The sequence below is a fragment of the Mytilus trossulus genome, chromosome 7 (assembly GCF_036588685.1).
Source record: "Mytilus trossulus isolate FHL-02 chromosome 7, PNRI_Mtr1.1.1.hap1, whole genome shotgun sequence".
Classification (NCBI taxonomy): domain Eukaryota; kingdom Metazoa; phylum Mollusca; class Bivalvia; order Mytilida; family Mytilidae; genus Mytilus; species Mytilus trossulus.
The window spans coordinates 65,730,844-65,750,180 of NC_086379.1; the positions used below are offsets into that span (position 1 = coordinate 65,730,844).

General features: G+C 33.1%; 1 protein-coding gene across 1 annotated transcript; it reads left to right on the plus strand.

Annotated features, from left to right (window-relative positions):
- The first annotated feature begins 2,573 nt into the window (after positions 1 to 2,573).
- Positions 2,574 to 4,881, plus strand: LOC134725600 (uncharacterized). The gene has a single exon (XM_063589546.1). The coding sequence runs from the start codon at positions 3,251 to 3,253 to the stop codon at positions 4,613 to 4,615; it is 1,365 nt and encodes a 454-aa protein (XP_063445616.1). The 5' UTR covers positions 2,574 to 3,250; the 3' UTR covers positions 4,616 to 4,881.
- The last annotated feature ends 14,456 nt before the right edge of the window (positions 4,882 to 19,337 follow it).

Consider the following 19,337-nt stretch of genomic DNA (forward strand, 5'->3'; position numbering starts at 1 on the left):
TAGACTGGCATGGCTTCTCGTGACCTATGAAATGACAGCAACAACAGTCGAAGCCACAGAAACAAAGATAAACAGTTACCTCAAAAGATGGCTAGGAGTATAACCAAGTTTTACAGCTATAGGTCTTAACAGTAGATCATCACAACTCCAGATACTTTTAATAAAAACTTTGGAGGTACACAAGGTACAGAAGAGCAGACTTGTTATGCCTCTCATAGACCCAAAGGATAATTAGATCAGTAAGGCTGGAATCGAGACACGCACTGGGCGAAAAGTATCAGCGAGAACTGCATTAAATCAAGCAAAAAGTATTCGTCAGCACAAAGACATAGTAGGCAACACTTGTACTGGTAGAGACAGTGCCTAGGAATGACATTTTTCCAACAGTGGTCAAAGGCAACACCAACAGAGAAGAGCAGCATTGTGCAGTAAGAAATAAAACTAGAACAACAACCATGAAGGGCAAAAGCAGTAGAGCTTAGCCGTCAAGGCACAATGAATTTGCCAGAAAGAGACATCACATGAGCAGAGTTATGGAGGATGGAACCATTCAGAATTTCATTAATGATTAGGTCAGTCTACGATACACTTCCTTTCCCTTCACACTTACACCAGTTAGGACTGAAAGAAGAACTAAGCTGCAAGTAATGTTGGCAAAGAGGCACTATGGCACACATACTTTCAGGGTGTAAAGTTACTATGACACAGGGAAGATATCGATGGCGGCACGACAAGGTCCTGAAATATGTGACAGAGATACTTGATATTGAGAGAAAAAAAAAGATACCATATAAAAAACAGAGGCAAAGCAGATCAGATTCGTCTGAGACGGAAATACTGGTCATGCAAAAAAGTCACAACAGCACTTCATCTTAGACAAGGGCAGTGAATGGAACATAAGGGCTGACATTAGCAAGACGTTGTTGTTTCCTAAACAACCCTACGCCCAGTCATTGTAGTTTGGTTACATACGTCATGTATAGTAATATGATAGTAGCAATAGAACAGTTCCGTGGGATGAAAGATGTGAAAAGGCACACCAGCGGAAGAAGAAAAAGTACACAGAGCTGATGACAACGTGTAGAGAGAAAGGTTGAAAAGCGTGGATGTTCCCATTAGAATTAGACTGCAGAGTATTTCCTGCACAGTCAGTATATAGTATGCTACATGCAATGGGAAAACGTAGTAGTGTGAAAGGCAAGGAAGACAGCAGTTAGACAGTCAGAAGAAGCGACAGAACGTTCTTCTTGCTGGTTACGCCATCGCCGAGAGGTTCTGGAAGCAGAGTGCTGATGAGTAGAGGTTTAACCATCTCTACAGACCCGCCAACCGGGGGATGTAATAGCACAGGGTCAAACCATCTGCTGAAGGTTGGAACCATCTGAAGACATCAAAGCACCGGCAGAGAGGGACAGAGATTCAGAGATGAGGAAAGATTAGCAATCAAGATATGATAGCAGAAAAGCAGATTACTACAATCTGTAAGCAATAATCGAATGCTTTATTTTAGTAATTTTATAAAGTTGTAAAAGCATTAACCGTGTGCACTTTTTTTAGAATTCATACAAAATGTACGTCGGTCAACGCTTTTCACCAGCCCGGTAGTCAGCACCTCGCTGTTGATATGAATATCAACTATATGGTCATATTTATAAGTTTTACTGTTTAAAAAAGTATGAGTATTTGAAATACTGAGGATTTTCTTATCCCAGACATAGATTACCATAGCCATATTTGGCACAACTTTTCGGACATTTTGGTCCTCGATGCTCTTCACCTTTGTAATTGTTTTGTCTTTTTAACTATTTTGATCTGAGTGTCACTGAAAGTCTTATGTAGACGAAAAGCGCGTCTGACGTATCAATTTATAAGTCTGGTACCTTTATTTGATAATTATTTGCACCTCAATAAATTTACAAAAAGATGCAAATTTTAAGTGTTTTTGTGCATTTATTTCATTTGTTCAAAAGAAACATAAAATTGTTTTCGACACTCTGCTCGGTTAATATATTCGAAACAAGACGTCACAAAAGACCATTAAGTATTGTAGGATTAGATGAAAATCTCCATTACGAGAATTACATGGCTGTTTTAGATTTATGTATTCTCATTTAGTAATGTCATTGACGGAAACCTCTTCATCTTTACTTACCGATCTTACATATTACATACATACGCAGGCACTGCGTGGCAACATACATGACTATGGTATTTAATTTTCTTTTTATGTTGATTTTATATCCAATTATAAGTTAATAAAGCAGTGTTTTATATTAAAATGAAAATTTTCCCAAGAAACTCGGTGATGTTGTACCTGGATTACCTTTGATTCTTGACAATACTTATTGACATATCACCTAATGAATCTTAGACAAAATGTTGGATAAAGCATTAAAAGCAAATAATATTTCACATTATTGGATTCATTTATCAGGTTTATCGAAGGGTTTCAATTTGAACTTTGCCTCTTTTATTAGTGATCTTTCATGAAACTGTTACTTAATAGACTTTTAAAAGCATAAGCGATTGACGTATGAGAGAATATTTTTATTGGTTTCATAATTGTATATTGCTTAAAGCAATGATCTTTCTATATAAATCTTTGCTTTTAGTTTTATTTAATGTCTAACTTCACGGTAGATTTGTCACACTATCAAAATTGTTTCACATTTTCTAACAGTAAACGTACATTTTGATTTTCCATCTTTAAATCGGACATTATCATAGACGGATCATTTAAATATTTAAATGGTTAAAATTTAAACGGCTCTCGGATGTAATTTTACCCTGTGGATAAACAAAATATTAAAATCAAAAACACGATATACGTTGTTTAGAAACATGGTAGTATTATTTCGTTGATCAAGGTTCACGGGAATTTATTTCCCTCCGTCATTGGATACAACACGTGGAATGAATTGGATTATTTTATTGAATATAAAACATCAGCTTTATCAAGAAATGTTAGCCACGTTTTTATCACTTAATCGTTGAAGCCAGTGAGGATTTTATAAGGTATTGTGTTGGAATTTAAAATTTAATTGTTGAATTTTAATAACTTATGAAAAGATATTTCACATATGTTCGTGTATTCAGTAGATCAGTTGGTATGTTTTAAATCTGACTAGAAATATACTTTTCACTTGAAATGATCAATATGGAATTTTAAAACGCATCAATTATTAACACACTTTTCTAGTTTCTGTATGCAACTTATTTAAGTGATATTTTTGAAACAATATATTCCAAAATGGTACTGCGTGAGGAAACTACTATACAAGTGAAGTCTTTAGTCCATCAAATGGAAAATTCATTGGATTTGAATGAAATGGAGGAGGACATCTTTCCTGCTAAACCTCCACCTCAGGTCAAATCAAAATGGAATGTAGAGAACAATAATTTAAAAAGATGCATGGGAAACAATCTATTCAATTCCGTTTACAAATGCAGATTCAGAAAAGTGAAACTAATGTTGGACAAAGGATTAAATGTTAACATTCTGAATGACTATGGCTATAACGTGTTGATTGCTGCTCTTCACATACAGGATCAAGAAAATAGAGGGAAAATGTTTAGGTTTCTTATCAATAGAAAGGCAAATCCAGCATTTAGAGATGAAAGACACAGTAGATCTGTGTTGGCATGGGCTTGTATCTTAGGCAGATCCGCAGAATTACAATTACTTCTCGATATATTCTTAGGAGAAATCGATATTTTGGAGAAGGACTGCAACGGAATGACCCCTTTACACCATTCTTGCCAATCGGGTAATGATGAAATAGTATCAATTTTATGTAAAGAATGTCGTAGATACCGTTTGTCTGTAGATGTCCACGATAAGTTAGGTCTAACACCTTACTTACATGCCAAAAGACTTGGGTATCATAACATAGCTAAAATACTTCAAGAGGAAGGCAATGCAAGCTTAGGACAAACAGACAGGTTTACATTCAGGAATGGTGACGACTGGATAGAAGTTGGAAAAAAGGCAAAAGAAAGGCAACAGGCCAAAAGAAGAATGAGCGATTTTGAGCAAGCTGCCATTAGTGGACGAAGCCGTATTATGAATTCTCTCCAAAATTCTCAGACTTTATCCCGGTCTGTACCAGAAATCAGGATTTCTTGTGCAGACGACACGCCACGTCGTAATACTTTTTTTGTAGCTCAGAAACCAGATATATCAAAAACAAAATCTGTTAGATATATGGACGATCTTGAGCAAGAATATATGACCAACTGTGATGGCGGTATCACGAACAGAGGGAAGCTTACTCCGCCGTCTTCATTGAATTTCCGAGGATCACTTGCGCTCTTAGATTTGTCTGCAAATAAACAGTTTGCAACTTTCAAAAAGCCACCACATAAAAAGCTTACAAACGTACAACAAGCCACATTGGCCAATATCATGGCGCAATTAGCTGACCAGAAAACGTCATCATATCGCCGCGGAGTTATAGTTCCAACTCCCGAATCACAGAAAGGTGATGGTAGACCAAAGAAATCAACCATGGCCATAATATTTGGCAAAAGGAAAAACAAAAAGGACAATTCATCAGGTTGTCGAAAGTCAGGCCGTAAGGAAAAGGAGAAGAAAACTCCAAAAGACAAAAAATGAACAATAAACGGAGAAATATATTACAATATGCAAGAAGCATTTACGAACGTCTTTGAAAATAAGTTCACATGAACAATTGAAAAAGTTGTGGTTCGTGGTGTAAAAGTGACTTGTTTAAATATTATGACGAAAGATCCTTGCCAAAGAGACTTTTGACTCAATTATATATATAAATGTTATTTTAGTTGATATACCCAGGTTGCAAATTGTCGATTTAATTACTAGTATGCAAAATACGATGCAATAATAAATTGAAATAATTATAACTCGACTTCGTTTTTAAGACCAACAGTTCGATTTCCCATGATAAATTATTTGATAAACATGAGCCGCTTGGGGAATGTTGTCATCTTTTGCAACATATTGATATTCCTTTAATAATATTTTATAAAATTATTTTCATTGACCTATTGTAGGCGAAAATGAGAATAAATGGGCGCCATATATAAACTTAACGACTGTTATTGTAAAATTGCATGGATAGGAGCTACCACACATTAGATAATTGAAAAGAATTTAGAATATTATGAAAAAGTTAAATTGGTAATAATGAGGGTTGCATTCCCTATAAAGCTCCAGTGAATAAATTAATGTTTTATGGAGAATTATTTGATATTGCTTTAATATGCCTGTCCGTAAAGACCACCAAGCTTTAAAATTACTTATAATTCAGTTTTTATATGGAAACTAAGGTTGTAATTCCCTCAGACAAAGTTGACCTCAGACAAATTTGTCTTACTTGGGTCTGATGCTTGGCATTGCGTTCAAGTATTTAGGCCTCTAGTGTGTATAATGAATTTTACTCTGATAAAAGGGTGTTAAATGGATTATGCGAGTTTATTTTTTGCAAGCTGGTGTGGAATTTGTTTTACATTTTGTATTTAAGTGGGGTTTTACTCAGTGGGGAAATATCAGATTTTTTGTACATTTAGCAGGAAAGTCCGGTTTAGCTTGAATGAGTAAAATCAGATATATTTATACATTTATAATACTCTCAAGACCTTGCTTACTTTAATGTTATTCATGACATGTAGTTAACAGTATAATTGCTTTGAAAGATTAGAAAAGATGTAGGTTTTTTTTCCATTTATATTTCAAAGGAATGTATCGTAAAAGATTTTTAAACCAAATAAATCTGAATGCCTGAATATGAAGTCATTGACATTATATTTACATTCAATATTTTCATATATCCTACATTACATGGTTTATGAATAAAAAATGAAGCAGTTCATTTAGCCGTTAAATTATTCACAAAAACGTTATAACTTTCAATTACGCGTTTTATTGTATGTTTTATAAGTTGTGCAACTTGTTATAACATAGTATTTAGCTAAGACTAATTTATATATATAAAAGATATTTTTTTATCTGTTTTTAGCAGAACACCCCACCCCACTTAAACACTACATAATGAATCTTTCATTGAATAAACAAGCAGCAAGTGCTTTTCAATGATCTAATGAAGTCTTTAGATAATGAGAGGTGTTGTTCTTTCTGCTGCGTATGATTTGTTTTTATTTGAAGTGATTCTGTTGTATACATTCGAAAAAAAACAATTGAATCAATATTTCAGCGTTTTACTATACATCTTCAACGTGAACGCCTAACAATTTAAAGACGGGTTGTAGTATATATCATGATAATTACTTGCAACTCATAAACTAAGAAGGCAGTATTTTCTCCAAATTGTGTTAATGCGTGTTTTACATGGAAGCGTTAAATTACACCACAGTCTGGGATATTTGGTAAATTTGTTCATTAACAAACTACTCTCCACTAGTGGAGTAACTGATCTACTAAAGGGTCTATTTATTTGTTCATAAGTTTGGTAACGGGTTCGATGAATGTCCTTTGATGGTAACTGGTCTGCTGAGGGTCATTTTTTGGTCACTGGTGCGGGTTCTATCGATTTACTGGTCTGCTGAGGGTCTTTAGATTTGTTCATAAGTTTGGTAAGTGATCTGCTTGAGGATCATAATGTTTTACATTAGTTCTTTCTTTTTCTTAAGGATTCTTAAGTTTCCTTCCAATCCTATCCTAAGTAAAGGTCATTTTAATAATCCTTGTACATCTTGCTAGTTTTTTCCTAAGTAGTGAGACTAAGTAGTGAGACTGATGTGTTTTGTTGATAGTTTGTCATACCAAAAAGACTTGATCGTTAGCTGCTGATCATATTTTTGCCACATTCCAGTATGATTTCTGCTATGACATTGCCAAGAGTAAACGGAAGAGGTAACCGGATAAACAAATCTGATTTTAAACGGTACAAGTGTATTTTAACTATATGGCAGTAATTCGGCCTGTCTTTTCCTTTTTTTTATATATATATTAGTTGTTTAACGCGTGTCACTTTATTTAACTTGTTTCAATTTTTTTTGTGGTTGTAAGGGAGGGGACTGTTCAGAGTTACCTATATTAAGTAGATTTTTTTTCACATTAGATCAAATGTTTGTATTTTCATTTATTCGTTTAAAGACACTTTTCATCTTTTTAGAAATAGTTCAGAAAAGATGCATTTATTTAGCCTTTTAACTTTTTTTTATTCAAGTGTCACTGATGACTTTATTTGAAGTATTTTTTTTTTAATTTTTGAAAAAGAAGTTACAAGCAGTAGTTTTTCTTGTGTAAATTAAACCATTAAACGTCATGACATGTTATAACCGTCCTAATAAAACGACATATTACTATATATATTTCTATCTGAAATAAAACAGCACAAGTATTAACCCAAATATATTTTTCGTGTTAAGTTTATAACAACTCTTCATTAAAAATTAAACCGATTAATTTAGTAAGACTCCGTATGTAAAAGTTTGGACTTAGTTTTATAAATTGGACCAATATTTAAGCTAATTAATCAGGTTAAATAAATCTGCAAATATTGAAGGGGGTAGTATGTTAACTAAATTAAACAAAATAATCTTATGTACAAATTAAAATCTTTTTAATCTTTAATGTAATGAATTTGAAAATTTATTGCTTGTACACGGATAAATTTTCCACTTTTCAAACAAGTGATTATGTTATGTATGTATATGTCCGACAGTTCTCTATTGAATTAGACGACAAAAGTCCTATTCATACCATACAGTTTAAATTTACAACATAAGTAACTATTTGACTTACATATCATACAGTTTTAGACATTTACCAAACAAATGATAATTTATTAAAATGTTGACATCACTTAAATCGATATTTCAATTTATTTACTGCTATTTAAGAACTTGGTAACGAGATGTTTTGAATCTAACATTTTAAATTTGTTCATAGTATTAAACGTTTGCATTGCATTGATTCATTCGTATACTTAACGTAGAAAATTGGTAAACATGTCTTTTTTACTGCTGTTTAAAAACTTGGTAACGAGGGTTTTTGAATCCAACATTTTAAATTTGTTCATGATACTATTAAACGCTGCATTGATTCGTTCGTACACTCAATGTAAAAAAATGATAAAAATGTTTCTTTTACTGGTGTTTAAGAACTTGGTTACGAGTTGTTTTGAATTCAACATTTTAGATTTGTATGTACGATTAAAATGCTGCTTAGACTCATTTGTACACTCAACATATACAAATCGATGTCTGTTTTTCTCTTAAATATATGTCGTTATCCAATTGCTCGATTCAAGGTTCGCTTTTTGTTAAACGCCTGCTGTGCTACAACTTCAGATTGCAAATTGATTTATAGTTTCTGACTAATTTAGAATTCGATTCCAATAATCCAAAGGAATAACTTAGACTAGTTCTTTATAACTGTTTCTACCTGAATGAAAATTAACAAAAGCTAAACTGTTTTCAATTGACAATATTTAAAGATTTTAGAAGTAATTTTTAATGTCTTTTTAACAAAAGACTTAAATACAACTATCCGTTTAAACATTTGATGTGGATCTTTTTCCACACAACAGGTGTTGTTCATGAAAGATACCTCATACTATATGCAATTAAGCTCACTATGACATGATATTCAAAAAGCCTGTCCGTCCATCGACTCGAAACAAAGCTTTATTCAAACACCACTTACTTCATGAATGCTATTATTATTTAGGTTGTCGATTTTATGGCTAATATCGCACATCGATATAATGATATAACAATATCAGAAAAACGGAATAAATCACATAGGCTTTGTCGATCAATGCTCGTAAATGCAGATCAGCATCTATTATGTTGCAAGAGTTATACACGAAGAGAATTGGAAAGTCAGTAAAAATGATTGTTTCACGATGTTAATATTTTTCAGAAACTCGGGAACAAACCAAACAAGGATTAAAGTTTAAAACTCTGTGATATAGAGTTTGATTCACTGTACAGACACCGGTGAACTTTTGAAAACCGGATGTATTCTAGGTTACTTTGTCATTTGATTCATTGGTATGAGCGACATAACGGGTGCCACTAGTGAAGCAGAAACCTTTCCAGACGACCTGACTTTGGATTTTCAGTGAGATTCATGGTTACCTATCTGAGTATTGTTTCGTGGACTGTTGTTTGTCTGTTTGTTTGTTTGATCGAAGTAAACTAACCAGAATCAAGCTAGCAAACAAAATTTGCACCAAGCTAGCAAACAATAAAAAGTAAAATCACAAAATGCTGAACTCCGAGGAAGATTCATAAAAGGAAAGTCCCAAATTTAATGGCAAAATCAAAAACTTAACACATTAAACGAATGGATAACAACTGTATTGTTCATGACTTGGCACATATATATATCTTGAGTAGAAAATGGTGGATTAAACCTGGTTTCAAAGCTAGCTAAACCTTCACTTGTATGACAGTCACATAAATTCCAGTACATTGGCACCGGTGTGTAAGCAAACGAACAAACATAAAAGGTAAACATGTTTAAAATAGGGGTACACGAGTTAACATTGTGTTATAATCTTAATCACTATAAAAACAAACAAATATGCACAAAAGACACAAAAAAACACATTAGCAAAAACCAAAAAAGGCAAGAATACATAAATTTACCATAGTACAATAACACAATCACGGGATGCACAAGTACAGAGCCACGTCAAATATGCATCAAAAGAAAAACAAAAAGGCAAACAGACAAAGCACATCAGCAAAAATGAAAGACAAGAATACACAAATGTTTTCCAATAGTAAAATGACCGGATGTAAAGCGCCACGCCCCGTGTGCTGGTGGTGTTGCCACAGGTTTGTGTATGCGCCTAGTGCAGTTGGGAGTCATAGACTCTTAAACTGCCGCTGGATAGCTTATATTCATAGGTGAAAAGAAAGCCGAGTGCGTAAGTCTTTCCTGCCAGTACATAGCCTCTACACTAACAAGACTTCTACAGTGCCTCCCCGCGACAGCACACGGTAACTAGGACCTTGTGTCCTAGGCCTTACTGTAGAGGATCTCGGAATAGCAAGGACCCTAGAGATGAAGTGTGTAGGCCCACCGGCGTGTGGATACGCCCTAGCACTCATCAACCTTGCCCCAGCTATGGGTTAATTGCCGGCTAGATGAAAGTCGTCAGCCTTGAAAGGCAATTCATATAGGAGAAGAAAACTCTGATATAAAATACCGGGTAGATTTGACTCGTCAGCCTTGGTCGGCAATGGATCTATAGGAAAGAAACCTTGAGTAAAGATTATCTGGTTCTCCAGGTTGGGGATTGAGCGATAGGCCAACAACCTATCCTTGTAAAAAACTTTAAAGTTACAGAAACGCGAAATGGTAGATAAGGAAAGAACAGAATTTGGATGGAGAACATGGGGAGAAGCACAACAAGCAGCAGCAGATAGACTCAGATGGAAGGCTTCCATTCGCGCCCTATGCGACACATGGCGCTAACGGGAGTTGGAGTTGGAAAGCGCCACGCCACATGTATCAAAGAAACACAAAAAAAGCATATAGACCAAGCACACTAGCATAAACGAAAGACAAAAACACGAGAATTATCACAGCACAATAACACAATGACTGGATATAGAAGAACCAAGCCAAGTCAAATTGATATCAATTAAACAGTAAAGTAAAAATTTATAAGACAAATAAAAGAATGGTTTAACACAAATTATCAAGATGATAAACAAGCCAGCAATCAATGAGAAAAGCGCACCAAAAACGGATCATGACCATTACTGCACTACTGGTCAATTAATAGTCCATTACTGACACCTGGTGACACTCCAATACCTTCAATACCAAACAGGAAAATCAACAATCATTGATCTTGATATTGAAAGTTTATGTTTCTGAAGTCTGAAATTAAATTTTTCAAGTAAAATCTATCAAAGTCATACATTACAGTCAGTTTAATTTAAATATCGTACGTCCATCATTATTTTATGGAAATGCATCAAATTCATACCAGTCATATATTTTTCAGTGCAGTGTATAAATGCCATAAAATGACTACACAAACTGAATTTATGTAAGAGTAAACGTGTGTCTACTTTGTAGGCCCTATAGCATGCTTCACAAAGAAAGAGCACGCTAAAAGACTGAGAGAACATCAGTATCAACGTGAGAAAACATGATTTAGGGAATCATTTTACACACAGGAAGACTACTTTTAATAAAAAAAAATCTATTTCATTGTCTGTCGATTATGAACAACAAATGTATAAACACATGCAGACAGGAACACATGCAGTGTACAACAAAGGTTGTTTATGTAAATCAAACTCTTTAAAATCGCATGTGCATGCTAACTGATAAAGGACATTGATTAATTTTAAATAATTTAATACGTCTACTTGAGATTTCTTCATAGGAAGAAACGAATAAAAAAATGTTTTGTAACTTTTGTTAATACGGCTGTCAACATAGATTACGTAACTAGATATTCCTTGGCACTCTCAATTCAGTCAACATTTAAAACATGTAATTAAATTCGCTCCGCTATTTATTGTCATGTCATACAATTTTAATCATTTTTGTTCATATCGAATGTTAAAGGTTCAATCAGTATAGAAAATATCAGATCAACATTGAACAATTAAAATAAGTAATCTTTTACCATTCATTTTTGTTGTAAGATATAAATTCGTCAAATCGAGGTTATTTGTGTACCAGCAATATATGTTGAACATGTTTTCGATGATTCAAGAAGAATGAGGCGAAATATATCATGTTCATCTGCATAAAATTTTGCACATTTCGTTGACATTTGACAATAGGAGAATAATGAATAGCAACAATTTGTTACAACAACTAGAATTAAGAAATAATTCCTTCACGTCATGCTCTATGCTCACTTTAACATGGGTAGGCATTATATTTGTCGATATTTTACACTGAGCGTTAGCGAGGTGTAAAATGTGGTCAAATATAATGCCTACCCATGTTAAAATGAGCATAGAGCATGACACGAAGGAATTATTTCGATTCTAATAGGACAAATACAGTAATTTATAGGTCGAAGCGTACGAAAATACTATATAAAAATGTTTGGCTTTTCCTGTTTCCTCCCCGAGGAGTTTGTACTTATTACATTTCATATTTGATAAGTTTAAAAATTATGAGCAGGGTGAATATATGTTGTTTTTATTAAATTATATAATAAAAATTTATGCTAGCTGCTTAAATGTATACATTTTAAAGGATAGTGATGAAAATAACGTTAATATACACAGTTAGTTCGTGCGCATGTGTCAAACATATTTTTTATGCCCATTAGAACACGGCTTTGTTTACAAAGTGTAATAAGGACGTCATATTAGAAACTATAGTATACTGACTGACTTTAGAAACGCAACACTCATTTTGTAGATTTTTTTTACCAAATAAAGTTTAATCCTCATACAACTACCATTCATGCTTATCATGCTTCTTTCTTCTTCGAAAAAAAATAACATCTGACTTTCCTATGGTAATTAAACATTCCGAATAATTGAGATCGCACGAATTTCAGAAAGCGAAATTTCGAACCAATAAAAAAGATTTTTTAAAGTTTTTTTCGTTGTGAAACAGTGCTTTCAATCCTTGGACACACTGGAATGAGCGAAAAATGTTGTTTCACCATATTGCAAAGACTGATGAATAAAAAAACTGAATCAACCCCTTAGAATACTGCTAACAGGAGAACGTGAACGTGCTGCAACCAGACAATTTTACGTCAGAAACTCGTTCAACTGTCCTTTCGACAATGATACCGTTAGAAGTGATTTGTTGAAGACCATCAATGACCATTTCAACATGAGACCTACGACCACAACGTAAAATTCTTATCAAATTGCTGAATGCCATTTTGCACAGCTTTATGCCATAAATGTTTCCCATTAACTGAACTCCCAAAGAATTGACTACATAAAAACATTTAAAGCCTTAAAGTTTCAACCGCATAATTACCAAAACCCCTTGTAATGGGTGGAACAACGGTAAAATCAGAAAGTGAAAAACAGAACCCAAAACGTGCCGAACAGAATTGGTTGACCTTTCTGATAATCATTTTGGCGTTTGTTTCAGGCAACCATTGCTTCTGACTGTTACACGTTCATTGGTAAGGGGAAAACCAGGGTTTTAGTGTATAGCACAATATTTGAATGTTGCAAATGACGTAATCAATTCAACTTTCGACCTGGATTTTTTTTTTAAACATCGAAATAATGAGTTTGTTTACAAGAAATTGAATATGTGAAAATGGGATATACAAAAAATAATCTAGTAATGCGTTTCTAAAGTCGGTCAGTATATTTTTTTCAAATTATTATTTACGGTTTATTATGGTAAATATCTCTATAGCCATACTCAGTTGCTCATAGCTGCAAGTTAGTTTTCTGTTCAACTGTGGTGTTTTCTTTCTTTAATTTCCCACTGGTTACTCCACTTGGAGCTTAAATACCACAGTTGGTTAAAAAAATTGTGTTGTCAATATAATACTTCCACCGTTAAACATACACATATTTGGACTGACGTAATTTTGGGATTTAATGATATCAATATTGTTATTTCTAAAAGGTCAAAACCCTCATACAATTATATGAAAAAATATTGAATTATTTTTATTTGTAGTGATTAAAGAGACCCGCGATTTCATACCCATGTTTGAAAAATAATATTATTTTATTGTGAGTGCCCTTTGTTGCTCTGCCTGTTTTAAGTAAGGAACCTCGTAAGAAGTTGATCATTATTTAGCGTTTGTTTGGTGACCATTGCACACATTAGTCAATTAAAATCAATGTTTTGTTAAAGTGTCATCCATGAACAAGTTCAATGTACAGTTATAAATGTTAAAACAATGTTACAAAGAAGGGCATTTTATAGATATTTTATATTAAACAATATTGAATATGAATTGTTAATTTTTGCTTTGATCTTCGAATGAGTTAACTTCTGTTATATTTAGATTAGCGCGTTATCTGAATGATATTTTAGTTATAATTGCTCTATCCGATCCCGCTATGGGTCGCTTGTAATAAGAAAGGCAAAGAATGGGAGGAGATTAGATCATCTCAGAAATTCGTCCGTTCGTCCGTCTGTCCAGCTTCAGGTTAAAGTTTTTGGTCAAGGTAGTTTTAGATGAAGTTGAAATCCAATCAACTTGAAACTTAGTACACATGTGCTCTATGATATGATCTTTCTATCTTTAATGCCAAATTAGAGTTTTGTCCCCAATTGCACGGTTCACTAAACATAGAAAATGATATTATTTCAGGTTAAAGTTTTTGGTCAAGGTAGTTGTGATGAAGTTGAAGTCCAATCAACTTGAAACTGTGTATACAAGTTCACTACCATATGATCTTTATAACTTAAATGTCATATTAGAGTTTGTACCCACATTTCACGATCCACTCAACATAGAAAATGATAATGAGAATTGGGCATCCGTGTACTATGGGCACATTATTGCTTTTTAATATTAATGACCCCAAAATTTTCCGAAGATACAATGCTTACACAACAAATTATCAAACACAAAGTAACTCTGACCCATATCCTACGCTACCACCGATCTGTCAAATTCCGAAACCTAACACTAAATTAAAGCAAGGGTCTCTTAAACTTTATATATTCAGTTGTCCCTGGACATTAGACAATTACAACCCAATCAATCGATGGTTTGTTGTTGTTGGTAAAGAAACAACACTTTCAGAACTGGTTCCAATAAATGTTCCTTTATTATCACAATCTAAACCTACAAGTCGTGTGTGTATTATAGATTTTACTTATACACAGCCCTCCCCATTAATTGTTTTAGAGGGAACGGGAACGCTTTTCTATAACTGCCGTGAAAATGGCTATCTGGTCTCAATTTAAATACCAGTATCTGAAATACAAATATTACTACGTTTTCCGCTAATCATACTAATCATATTAACATGTAAGTTTAAAAAGCAAATGGTCTGTCGGTAGTTGGTAAATATATCTACTGACCTGTCTGTCGGACAAACGTTTAAGCAAACTAGTTAAAATCTAACGCATCATGTAATACTACTATGAGCGATGCATTGTTATTACCAGTAACACGAAGCAGTCAAGCACATTTTTTAAAACGTTTTTAATAAAAGAATAAGACACAAATGGTAAATAAAGTCTTTATTAATTTGTTAAATATATTTCAGATCTGTATTGACGTGCACAGTTTGGCGTTGTGCAATCCCAAGTTTACTTTGAACACTTGGAATAGGCAATGTCTTCGTAGGATTGTTGTCCTTTTTGCTTTCTGGTCTCACCTGAAATAAACAAAACCTCAGTTGTATCGTTGACAATATTAGTCGGGTGGATCCGGATATTTTACGATTGTTTCTGTTGATTTTTTTTTCACAGACGATTTTGTATTCAATGTATTGTATGGACTGATGGCTGTTGTACTTAACATATTGTATAGACTCATGGCTAATCATTGTCCAAGACTGTATATTACCCTCTAGGTGACATTTTTTGTTATTGCTCTCGTTGTGTCGCTGTATCATTAACGTATCCCCATATAAAGCACTTTTCTTCACATTAAATTTCTAGATATCTTATTTCCTTGAAAAAGGTATTATTTTACTGCTTTTTATTAACTGTTTCAAAATATGCAGAGTAGAAAAAATATCAGTAGCATACATTTTAATCAAAATACATTAAATAAGAATAGACAAAAAATGCAGAAATGAATCTCATAAGCAAGTTTTGTCGAGTAAAAGTTGAACCTTATTGTTTATTTTCTTTGTTTTATATAATTATGTATGTATTGTCATGATGTAGAAGTAAAGTAGATTTATAAAAATATGAAACCTTAAATATTTGTTCCTAAATATTTTTTACTCAGTATATGTATTTCATCTGACAAAAAGATACGAAAGTATTCTGGATTCAAATTAGCGTATACTACCTTCGTTTGTTGTTTTGATCCCATGTTACCTCGCAGAAGTTTTTTGAACTGGTAAAGAACAATTACTGCAGACGAAGCACCAGCAATGCCGATAACTGTAGTAATAGTGTATCCTTCAAGTATATATTGGATTTTCTTTATACAGGAATTTAGTTAATATAAAAAAGAAGATGTGGTATGATTGCCAATGAGACAACTGTCCACAAGAGACCAAAATGACACTGACATTAACAACTATAGGTCACCGTACGGCCTTCAACAATGAGCAAAGCCCATACCGCATAGTCAGCTATAAAAGGCCCCGATAAGACAATGTAAAACAATTCAAAAGAGAATTTAAACTTGTCTTAATTGTCTGACTTCTAAAGTGTAGAATATTTTTATTTGGTAAGCATACTATTCGCAAAACTAAACAAATTGATAGCAATACTAATAAAAAAAAGTGATGTGATAATACTTATCATTTTATTTTGCTAGGCACCAATGTTATTACTCGTCATATTAGCAATTCTATGTCGTTATCACATACATTTGACTGAGTTTTGAATATGGGTTGTATGTTAAAACTCTGATATGAGTGCACGAATGTTGGTTGGATAGATGTTTCATGAGTCTGATATTATTACTATTTCGTTATAGTCCTGGTCTTGAGACTTCGGAATCATATGACGGATAATACATCGAAAGCAGGAAATGGTTACTCTGTTAATTACTCCTCTTGGAGTAATGTGATTATGATTATTTATTATGAAAACAGTCATCAAATATATAGTTTATAGTGCGTCACACGCGCTTTTGTTTGAATAAGTAAACAACGGCAGCGCTCAAATCAATAGAGGTAAAAGAGTAAATAAATCTTCCAAGTTAAAGTGGATATGAACAAACACACAGAGATAAGAAATTGGTGAAAAAAATAGCTTGGGTCATCTATATTTATAGGTAGAATATCAACATTAAATAAAAATCAGAAATCTAAGAAATATGTGTACACACAGTTTTATTCAGTAAATTTCTTATTATTGTTTAAAATATCACAGTTGATGTATTCGGTATTTAAAAAAGTATAAATGTATTTTTTTGTGAAAAAGAGAAAACGGGTAAAAGCTTCATTCAATGGAATGGAAAAAACAAAAACAAATGACAACTAGTAATTTAGTGCATCCAAAGCGCTTTTCTGAATTTACCTAATTGTGGGCTCAAACCATAACATATGATGACCAAGGATGAATAAAACCAAAACATCTGACGAGACAAAAAAAATATAAGACCAAAAAACCAACACATTTCATTTTTGTTTCCAATGCACATGTTGTAACATTTTTCTACACCCTTAATTTCAAAACGTTAGAAACATTAAAGCCATTGAGATAGGTATACAATTAATTTAAAGATATACAACCTGGTAATGTCTTTCCTGGCTTATCAATGATACTGCCATTCCCTAAAAAGTTCAATATTATGAAAAACCACAAATATCAGTGACACACATTACTTTGTATATCTGAAATGCTGCGAAAATTTGTGATCTTAACTGAACAAGGTAAACCGAGCCATGTTGTACACTTAATTTCAATACATGCATCTGAAGTTGGAATGCATGATTCAACTACTGGTATTCAGATATATAGACTGTGTTTTTGGTAACACGCCATAGATCACGGACTGGGTTACAACTTATACGATATTCAAGAACTTGCAGCTCTTTACTCAGACTTATAAACCAGGGGTATGTTAAAGAGCGTCTCGTTCTTTTTCTGAAAAAGTTCATCTGAAGGTACCAAGACCTTGTTGATAAATATTCCGTATCAACTTCACAAATGATACATGATGGGCTTGATGTATAGATTCTGCGTACTGCTGTTGTTTATCATCTTAACAACGTGTTATATTGTTCTTTCAATTGTCTTTGTTCTATTATAAATATTACTTTTACTGTTGGATTGTTTTATGTGATATCATTTAACGTGGCTCGGTACTTAAACATCCCGTCAATGTGTTTGTATATTATCTTTCATTTTTTGCTGGTGTGTTTTGTATATGCGACTTTTTGTGTTTCTTTAGTTCTTATAACGTGACTCTGTACTTTAAAAGATCCCGTCAGTATGAATAAAGGCAACAGTAGTATACCGCTGTTCAAAACTCATAAATCCATGGACAAAAAACAAAATCGGGGCAACAAACCAAAACCGAGGGAAACGCATGATATCGTTCTATTATATGTCATTATGATATATTTGTATTACTATGAATTAGAAAATACGTTGAACCACAAACGTCAAAAGTATTCAATCGCGCAGTGAAATAAACTATTTGTGGATTCTTATAAATTCTATATATCTTTTGGACTATTTTAAATCTCTGTCTATTTCTGAAATTAATTCTTACATACTTTTGATTTTTTTAACCATTTATGCTAACATTTCTCATGTGAAGTTTTTAAATTGTTTGTCTAACATTGAACGACAAATATATGTGACGTATAAAATTTTCTGACGTCAGATTGAGACACGCGAATCAAGGAATGTGTTTGTAGATAGATGTTTTTTGTGTTCTGTTAAATTGTTCCATTTAAAATTGTTACACGATGATGACTACTGTATTCATATTTTGACTATTATATTTATTATGTCTGTTTAGTTCACGCATCATTGCAAATATAGGAATTTGATAAGACTGTCATGATCAAAGTGAAGGGTTGTGCGGCCCTTTAAAACCAGGTTTAATCCAACATTTTCTACATTTGAAAATGCATGTACCAAGTCAGGAATATGACAGTTGATTTCTATTTGTTTTTGATGTGTTTTGTTTACAAAACTTTGAATTTTTCGAAAAAAATAAGGATGTTCTTACCCCAGGAATAGATTACCGTAGCCGTATTTGGCACAACTTTTTGGAATTTTGGGTCTCAATGCTCTTTAACTTTGTATTTGTTTGGCTTTTTAACTATTTTATCTGAGCGTCACTGATGAGTTTTTTGTAGACGAAACGCGCGTCTGGCGTATACAATTATAATCCTGGTACTTTTGATAACTATTGTCGTTTGATTTTGCCATGTGATTTTGGACATTGTTTAAATAATAGTTTAGTCGCATACAAATCATCTTTACAGATTCATTTTTTGTTTTTGCAAATTTAATTTCCCACGTACTTTTTATGATTTTATGATGGTGACACTTTTAGAGTTTGATACAAGAACACTCCAACAACAATCTCAATTGTCAATTCCTGCAAAGCTACATTACATCACACACCTCATCCTGTGGGCGAATTGCGTTGTTTTATTAAATCTTAATATTCCGTTTGTATCACTATTGTATTAGTTCATTAGACGAAGGCGTTTAAAATTTTCCTGACACATCTAACCTCAAATTGAATATGGGGAAGATATATTTTAAGAAGTCTCATGTTATATAAAAAGAACAAATGAAATGGAGA

Bases quoted from the DNA above. Each gene is read 5' to 3' on its own strand.
- LOC134725600 (XM_063589546.1), top strand. From the start codon at position 3,251: ATGGTACTGCGTGAGGAAACTACTATACAAGTGAAGTCTTTAGTCCAT.